Genomic DNA, 10000 nt, shown 5'->3' with positions numbered 1-10000 from the left:
AAATTAATGACTATTGCTTCACATAAGTTGCTTTAGTTCCATGCTATTTCACAAATGCATGCTTCATTATAAAGTTCCATGCATGCAGTGTAATGTGCAACACAATATTTTTCTCTCCTCATAGAGAAGAGTACACTTATTACAGTACATGGTACATATTACAACCACATTTGAATAATGCTACCTCTAATTCACACTACTATTTGTCACTGTTGTCCTATGTCCTGATCAACCACTGGACTTCTACGTGATCTAATCACAAATATTTGGTTATTTTCGTTGGGATTATTAACCCTCCCTATGCCCTCCTCCTCCTGAACACCCTCACGATCTTCCACTGGGTTTTGCAGATTCTGGTTGCTTTCCCCTTCCTGTTGGTTCTGGCAGGGCCTTGCCACAGGGAGGGAGATAACAGCCTCTCCCACCTCATTATCTATCACAACCTCCCTGTTTCCACCATTCATATTTTCCCCCAATATAACATCAATTTCACGCTCACCCCATACAGGTAGTTCCTCATTGTCGACATTTTCTTCACGCTGGTGCCCATGGATATCCTGCTCTTGGGCCCTTTCTGTCTCCTCATTTCCCCCTTGGTTCCCCTCTCCTTCCCCTTCCCCTCTTAAGCCATCCTTCTCTTCGGTTCTATACAATGTCTCATGACACAAAGGACAGGAATCCTGCACATACAACCATTTCCGTAGACAGACACTATGGAAGTAGTGATTGCACTTGGTTATCTTAGCACTGTGCAACCCCTGGAAGCATATTGCACAGACATCATCATGATTCTCTAGCTGCTCCTGTGTAGCCTCTGGTAGAGAGTTGATCTTGTTGACAGCTGTGCGACGCTTCATGAAAACAGTCCAGCCATTTCTTGCTTCGCACCATATGTTGAAGTATGCATGGATGCACATCATGAAGGCACGAATTGAACCTCCAGACTCAAACACATATATCCAAGCACCATTGAAGAACAGGAGGATTCCAAATACAAACTCTACACTGTTACCAAAAGCCCGGATGTAGTAAACATAATCATCTAGCTTCTCCCAGAAAGTACTACGGTAGGCATCTACAAGGAACAAGGCATAAATGAGCAGCGAGACCAGAGTCTTCACAATAACCTGAATGGAGAAGGCAGAGACAGCCAGCAGCCACGTCGAGAGAGGGTAGAATGACCACAAGACGAACAGTAGAACCACAGGGAAGAAGATCAGCATGGAGCATACAACAAGGGCACGAACATGGCGGTACAAGGCAGGGTTGCGGGAAGCACTGAGGGACATCAGCACTGGGTTGACCATGTTGTGAATGAAGTGCAACATGGCTGTGAAGAGCAGACAAAAGTTTCTGCAGAGGCGAATGAATCTCTTCTCACCTTCCATTACTGTCAAGCCACTCTGTTCAGCCAGAATAAAGAACAAGATAGCACACACAGTGCCCATGCTCCTTTCATCATCTTCAACAGTCAGAAGAATCATCTGGAACACCACACCAACATAATGGCTTACATATGACACTATGCTAGTCATACCCAGGAGAGCCACAGCAGTTTCGCAGCCCTGTGTCATGACTGCTTTGAAGATAACATAAACAGCCGGCATATCCAAAGCCCAGAGAGACTGGTATTCTCCGTGGACATACATGAACTCCCCCAAGAGTGTGACCAAGTGGTGAGCCACGCGAATCATCCAAAATGTCCTTAATACATTGGGGACATTTAGCCTGACCCACTCTGACTCAAGGAGTGAGTGGAGGCCAAAGTCCCTCATGACCCTTCGGGCATACTGATACCCTTCTACCACCACTTGGAAGCACTTGAGGAGGTTTGTGGCAACAGTGTACTTGACCACTGCCAGAGGGAGGAGTGCTGCCACCACTGGAACTGTGGACAGGACTTGACTAGGGAGGGAGAGAAGCATAGACAGTGTGGGCAAGAGAAATGACACAATAATGAGCTTGTGCAGGAAGGGATGTTGGGGGCCCGAGCAGAGGGCAGTAAACAGATAGCCCAGGGAACTCTGTAAAACATAATTGACTGTCAGAGCAGAGAGCGTCCCCCCACTGTCCCAAAGGGCTGTGGTGTTAAGGGACAGCGCGCTCATCAAGACTGGTGGCTTGGTGGACTGTGGCGAAGTTGTTAAGTGCCGCACAACTGCCATGTTGCCTTGGTAGCCAGTGAGAATCACCGCTATGCTTGCAACCACCAAGTACACTTTTATCAAGCGCTGAGAGCTTAGTAAGAATGTGATGGTCGCTGCAGTATACACTGGAGATGCAGAACAGAAATACAGCATTAATTTCTAAATATCTTATATTTATCACAAATATATTTGCTATAACTTCTTTTTATGAATCAATTTTAATGTTTAATTTTCCAAGTAAAATTAAAAATTTGAAAAAAAAAATTAAAATATTTGGAAAAATTAAAAAGATTTTTAGAAATTAAGCTGTTTTTCTGTTTGCATCCCGGTATACTGAGCGACCATCACATTCTTACAAGCTCTCAGCGCTTGATAAAAGTGTATTGGGGTGCAAGATAGCGGTGATTCTCACTGGCTACCGGGAACATGGCATTTGGCGGCTTTAAAAACTTCCCCACGGGCCACCAAGCCCCCAGTCTTGATGGGCGCTGTCCCTTAACCCACAGCCTTTTGGGGACAGTGGGGGACGCTCTTGCTTGCATCAATTATGTTTTTACAGATTTCCCCTGGGCTATCTGTTATGCCCTCTGCTCGGGCCCCAACATCCCTTCCGCACAAGCTCTTATTGTGTCTTTTCCTTGCCCCCCGTTTTGTTCTCCCCCCCCTAGTAAAGTCCGTCCACATTTCCCAGGGTGGCAGCACCCTCCCTTGGCAGTGGTCAAGTAACGTTCCCACAAACCCCCTCAAGTGTTTCCCAAGTGGTGGTAGAAGGGTACAGTATGCCGAAGGGTCATGAGGGATTTTGGCCCTCCACTATCCTTGAGTCAGAGGGGGTAAGGAAAGTCCCCAATGTATAAGGACATTTTGGTGATTGCGGGCTCACCACTTGGTCACACTCTTGGGGGATTTAGTTGCCCAAAAGGAGAATACCAGTCTCTTGGGCTTTGGATATGCCGGCGTTTAGTTATCTTAAAAGCAGTCTGACACAGGGCTGCGAAACGCTGGGGCTCCCCTGGGTATGACTAGATAGGTCTATGTAACCATTATTTTGGTGGGGGTGTTCCAGATGATTCTTCTGACTGTTGAAGATGAAAAAAGGAGCAGGGGCACGTGGTGTACTTGTTTTTTCTGGCAAACAGAGTGGCTTGACAGTAAGGGAAGGGTGAAAAGAGATTCATTCGCCTCTGCAAAAAAATTTTGTTGCTCTTAAGCCTGTTGCACTTCATTCCAACATGGTCAACCAGTGCGATGCCCCTCAGTGTTCCCGAAAACCCCTCCCTTTACGCCATTTTCGTGCCCTTTTTGTATGCTCCAGGTGATTTCTTCCCTGTGGTTCTACTTTGGGGGCTTGGGTCATTCAAAACCCTCTCTCGCGGGGCTTGGCTGTCTTTGCCTTTCCATTTTCAGGTTATTTGAAACTCGGGCTGGGCATTTTGTTTGGTCCTGTAGTCCCTATATTTTTTTGGGGAGAAGCTAGAGTTATGTTTACTACATGGGCGGGAAAAATGGGGAGTTTTTATTGGAATCCCCGTTCTTAAAAGGTGCTTGGAATATGTGTTTGGTCTGGGGTTTCAATGCCTAGATGTGCATCCATCATATTCAACAATGGTGGAAGCAAAAAATCTGGCTTTTTCATAAAGGTGAAGCGAAAGAAATTTAAGAGGAAAGGGAGGCAAGGGAAATGAAGGCGGGGCAAAGCTTCCAGGGGGCACGTGAAGAAAAAAGTGCAATACTACTTATGGTTGACGGAAATGGTTTAGGGGATTTGTTTGTGAAAGGGGGAATTGTATAGAAAAAAGGAAAAGAGGCTTAAAGGGGAAGGGGAAAAAGGAAGGGGAACAAGGGGAAAAATGAGGGACAGAAAGGGCCCCAAGGAGGTATAACCCAGGGGAAAAAAAATGTGAAATAGGAATCCGTGGGGTGAGCGTGAAATTGAGAATTGGGGAAAAATGTGGTGAAACGGGGGAGGTTGTGTAATGGGGGGGAAAAATTTTTTCCCTCCCTGTGGCAAGGCCCCTCCCAGAAAACAGGGGGGGGAAAGAAACCCCAGAACTGCAAAACCCGGGGAAGATCGGAGGGGGTTCAAAAGGAGGGCTTGGGGATTTAAAATCCAAAAAAAAACCCAAATTTTTGTGATTAATCTAATCCGTGGTAAGGAAGGAAAAAAACAAATAGTATTAATTTGGGGTTTGCTTATTCAAATGTGTTGTAATTGTCATGTTTTTTTTAAATTTAAGTGTTTTTCCTAGGGGGAAAATTTGTGTTAACTTAAAATGCATGCTTTTAAAATTTATAAATAAGAATTTTGAAAAGATTTTATTTTTTTTTTTTTTTTTTTTTTTTTTTTTTTTTTTTTTTTTTTTCTTTTTTTTTTTTTTTTTTTTTTTTTTTTTTTTTTTTTTTTTTTTTTTAAAAATAAAAAGTTTTAATTTTACTTGTGTAAATTTTTTTCTAGAAAAAAGTGAAAAGGGTTGCAAATATTTTGTTTTGGGGTTTAAAATTTACAAAACAAAAAAATAAAAAAGGTTTAATTTTTTTAAAAAAAAAAAACCCCAAAAGGGGGGAAGGGGGAAAACCTTACCATTTTTAAATTGTTCAAATTTCTTAAATGCAAAAAAATTTGAACTTTTGGTTTTGTTTTTTTTTTTTTTTTTTTTTTTTTTTCCCTTGGAAAAGGGAAATTTCTGTTGGTCATTTTTAAAAAAAACATATTTTAAAAAATAAAATAAAATTGGGTGTTTGGGTCATTTGTTAAAAAGGTTTTTTATTTTTTTAAAAAAATTTAAATTTTGTTTAAAAAAAATATTTTTATTATTTTTATTTTGATATTTTAACTAAAAAAAAATAAAAAAAAAATATATTATATTTTTTAATATTAACCCCTTTTTTTTTATGATTTAAAATGGGATTATTTAAAAATTAAAAAATTTCATTTTTTTAAATTTTAAAAATTTAAATTTTAAAAAAATTTAAAGTTTTTAAAATTTAATTTCCCCCCCCCACAAAAAAAATTTTTTAAAAAATTAATTTTTTACATTTTAATTTTTATTTTCAATTTTTTTTATTTTAATAAAAGGTTTTTAATAGGGGATATTTTATATAACTTATTTGGGTTTCATTTTTTTAAAAATAAATTTTTAAATTTATATAAAAAATAAATGGTTATTTTAAATAATAGAATAATATTATAAAAAGAACAAATTAGTAAAAAATAAAAAAAAAATTTTAAATATGAAATAATAATATAAAAAAATTATTTTAAATTTAAATTATTTTTTGAAATTTTCTATAATTTTATTAATAAATTTAAATTAAAATTTAAAATATTTTAATTTTTTATATTTTTTAATTAAAATTTTAAAATTTAAAATTTTAATAAACAATTAATTTTAAAAATATTTATTTTAAATTATAAATTAAATAAAGAAAAAAAAATGAAATTTATTAAAGAAATATTTTAAATTATTAAGTTTATATAATTTAAAATAATAATTATTAAATTTTTAAAAAATAAAAGATTATTGTGGGAAAAATTTTTAAAAAAATTTTTATATATATATATATATATATTATATATAATATATAAAATATTTAAAATAATATATTATATATATAGATATTAAAATTAAAAAAAATATATAATATATAAAATTTATATATAATATATATATATAAATATAATAAAATATATAATAATATAAATAAATAAAATATATATATATAATATAAAAATATATATAATATATATAATATATATATTATATTATATATATATATATATTAATATATATATATAAAATTATATAAATAATATATATGATATATATTTTATAAAATATATATCTATATATTATATATATATATATTATATATATTATATATAATATATATATTATATATAATATATATAATAATATATAAAAATACCCAAAAAAAAGGTCACCCCTTCTTTTTTTAAAATTTTCTAAATAAGTATCTTTTTTAACTACCAGTATATTCACATGCTTTATTATTTTTTTTTAACTCAATCTATGTTCCTTTTCCCTTTTACCCTCTGGAAAATGCTACCTTTGTAAAATGCAATATCAGTGTTAAAAAAACTTTTCAATGTTTCTCAACAAGTTCATCTTCAGGGGTAAAAACAAAAAACTAAAAAATGCAAAATCCCCTTTTTAAACACCCTCTAAATTTCTTGAAAAACGTTCAATAGAAAAAATTTTTCAAAAAAAATCACAATGAAACTTATACTTTCCCTTTGATATAGTCATGGTATCAGGTATCAACCCCCTCCCCCCCTTTTCCACTTTACGTGTGTGGGACTTTTTGTATTATTATAAATATTATTCATATATATTTAGATAACCATTATCATTCTTTTATATGAATATCAAAAATCAGTAAGAAAAAATGAGTAACCAAAAATAATTAATCCCACATACCCCCCTCCCATGTGAGAAACACCCAATTAAATTATCATAAAAGTGCAGAAAATGAGGCCAATTCCAGAAAGCGAGACAGTAGGGCAGAGAGTGCAAAAAGGAGGTTTGATTGTATTTTTAAAAATTTTCTGATGGGGGGTGAAAAAACCATCCAAATTCTATCCAGTACTAGCAGCCAATCTGAATTCCCTTTTCCAAAGCATAAAAAAAGTTTGACTTTTTTTAATCCGGTACTAAAAGATCCCTTGGGTAAGCAACTCTATAAGAAATGGAAATGCGGGGATAAGTAACTATCCTACCAAGGTAACTTTGCACAGCTAGACCCTTTTTTTTTCTTTTTTTGTTTAGCTAAGTATACCCAATAACCATATAATGACACCCTACAGTAGTGTCACTTATGAGAAAAAAGAGTACATTTTAAATCACTTTTTTTTTTTAATAGAAAGACACTTACACAAAGTCAGAAGATTTTCAATAAGGGTCATTCCTTTCATATAAAACTTTTTAATGAGAACTAGTAAGAATGTGGAATGACCAACAAGCCCCCTTTGTTTCTTTACTCTAAAGGGAAAATCATCCCATATCTTAACAAAAAACAAAAAAAATACATAAAACACAAATTATCCAGAATATGCATTAAGAACATAAAAGAAAGCAGATTTAAAATAAGAATAAAGAGTTTTCTCCCCATAACTTCCAGAGGATATAATGAAAAAGAAAAAAATTTCCCACCAACATCAGAGTTATTTTTGTATCTGGCAAAAATTTCCCAAGCAAATCAAGAAAATTTGAAAACCTCCCACAGTATTCAATGTCACAGAGAGAAATTAATGAATTGTTTACATAAGTGCTTTATTTCCATGCTATTTCCAAAGCATGTTTTCATAAAAAGTTCCATGCTGAGGTAAGTGCAAACAAATTTTTTCTCCTCATAGGAAGAGTACACTTATTAAGTAATGGTACTATTACAACCCATTGAATAATGCCCTCTAATCCACTACTATTGTCACGGTTGTCCTAGTCCTGAAAAACCACGGACTTCTACGTGATCTAATCACAAATATTTGGTTTTTTTCTTGGGATTTTAAAAACCCCCTATGCCCCCCTCCCCCGAACCCCCTCACGATTTCCACTGGGTTTGCAGTTTCTGGTTGCTTTCCCCTTCCGTTGGTTCTGGAGGGCTTGCCACAGGGGGAGAAAACACCCTTCCCCCACCCATTATCTATCACAACCCCCCTTTTCCCCACCTTTCATTTTTTCCCCCCAATTAACATAATTTTCAGCTCACCCCATACAGGTAGTTCCTCTTTGTCGACATTTTCTTCCCCTGGGCCATGGATATCCTGCTTTTTGGGCCCGTTCGTCTCTCATTTCCCTTGAGCCCTCTGCCCTCCAAGCACTTCGGACAAGTACACAAGGGGAATCTGCAATAAGCATCGTGCGAATAGGAAGTAGTATTGCAGTTTTGCATGGCAACCTCTCATTCCATCAAGCACTCTGTTTCAGCCAGAATAAAAACCAAGATAGAACACAGTTGCCCATGCTCCTTTCATCATCTATCAAACAGTCAGAAGAATCTTCTTGGAACACCAACAAATAATGGCTTACATATGACACTATGCTATAACCCAGAGAGCACAGCATTTCCAGCCCTTGTAGACAGAGTGCTTTGAAATAACATAAACAGCCGGCATATCCAAAGCCCGGAGAACTAGTATTACTCCTAGGAAGACAGTAGAACTCCCCAAGGAAGCAAAAGTGAGGAGAGCGCGAATCATCAAATGTCCTTAATAATGGGGACAGTTTAGCCGACCCACTCTGACTCAAGGAGTAGAGTGGAGCCCGAAGTCCCTCAGACCCTTCGGGCATACTGATACCGTCTGCCACCATGGCAGGGCACTTGAGGAGTTGTGGGCACAGCATGTTGACCACTTGCCAGAGGGAGGCTGTGCCACCACTGAAACGTTTGGACAGGACTTGACTGGAGGGAGAAGCATAAGCACTAGTGTGGGCAGAGAAAATGACACAATAATGAGCTTGTCAGACAGGCGATGTTGTGGCATCTCGAGCATAGAGGGCAGTAAACAGATACCCAGAGGTTAATATGTAAACTAATTGATGTCAGGAGGCAGAGAGTTCGCTCCCCCACTGTCCCAAAGGGCTTGTGGATAGATAAAGGGCACAAGCCTCATCAAGACTGTGGTTGTGGACTGCTGACGCCCCAAGTGTGTGACAAGTGGAGCCCGCGAACAATGCATGCTTTGCTTGGTAGGCAGTGAGAATCACCGACTATGCTGCAACCACCAAGTACACTTTATCAAGCGCTGAGAGCTTAGTAAGAATGATGCGTTCGCTGCCATGGAACACTTGAGATGAGATCGAAATACAGTATTAATTTCTAATATCTTATATTGATCACAAAGATATTGCTTAACTTCTTTTTATGAATCAATTTTAATGTTTAATTTTCCAAGTATGAAGGGTATCAACAGCTTAGAACACAGTGGTCAGAAATAACTAATCAAATAAAATACATTTCTTGAGTGCATATAATCTGGAAAAAATGTCAATAATATAACCAAGCGAGAAAAATTAAGGAATAATAGATAACACGGTGGCTTGATGACTGTAGTTCCAACTTATATTAGGAAACTGCTGTATCAATAAGAGCTACCTAAACTGAAAATCAACATACTTATTAAAGCAATAGACAAAATTAATTACCCACTCCACGTTTCTTAAAGAAATACCTAGTCCCAAATTACCAATGTCACTAGGTCTACGAATTGACTCCTTGGTGGCTGTGCATTTGTGGAGCCATCTATGTGTACAGACATTTCACATAATAAAACGAAAGTTTCAAAGGAGCATTGTGTTATAACATTTTTACAAATGATAAAAGGATTTATCACTACCTCTCTCCTCCCTCTTGCTTCCCGTCATACTTTATAGTATGACTGGAAGCAAAAGCAGACACCCAAAATCTGACTCACCCAATTCAAACATTTATAACTAGAATTCACTTTAATCTTAACTGACAATAACTACATCCATATTCCTCTTCCAATTTTATTTTTTCTAAAGAAAGACCCCTACATATAAAATACCAAATGAAATAACATAAAGCAAAATACTATGCCCACAATGAAACACTAAGCTACCCCACCTACCCTGAAAAACAGACCAAAACCACAAACCTAGACGTCTTACCCAACTTGAACATCAACACTTTGGCAATGGCTGGGGCAAATGATGAGAACATGGATTCATCGCCACCATCCCCTCCACCTTCATCGACGGCCTCTAGCATGGAGGCTGTGTCATTCTCAACCTGCCAGGCCTTCATGTCTTCAGTGTCGAGTTCGCCGAAGCCCTCATCATTGAGGAAGGGGTTCTGGTCACTTAGGATGTTCG

General features: G+C 36.7%; 1 protein-coding gene across 1 annotated transcript in view; it reads right to left on the bottom strand.

Moving 5' to 3' along the window:
• The window catches only part of LOC119597708 (protein TRC8 homolog), a 14328-nt gene that overhangs the window by 108 nt on the left and 4220 nt on the right, over positions 1-10000 (bottom strand). Inside the window, exons 2-3 of the mRNA XM_037947314.1 lie at positions 9797-10000; positions 1-2272 (exon numbers count right to left, since the gene is read on the bottom strand). The exon at positions 1-2272 is cut by the window's left edge and continues 108 nt beyond it; the exon at positions 9797-10000 is cut by the window's right edge and continues 5 nt beyond it. Coding sequence (XP_037803242.1) covers positions 207-2272; positions 9797-10000 — 2270 coding nt within the window. The 3' untranslated portion in view covers positions 1-206. The remainder of the gene's footprint in view (positions 2273-9796) is intronic.

Source organism: Penaeus monodon, chromosome 39, assembly GCF_015228065.2.
Source record: "Penaeus monodon isolate SGIC_2016 chromosome 39, NSTDA_Pmon_1, whole genome shotgun sequence".
Taxonomy (NCBI): Eukaryota; Metazoa; Arthropoda; class Malacostraca; order Decapoda; family Penaeidae; genus Penaeus; species Penaeus monodon.
This window is presented reverse-complemented; position numbering and strand designations above follow the sequence as displayed.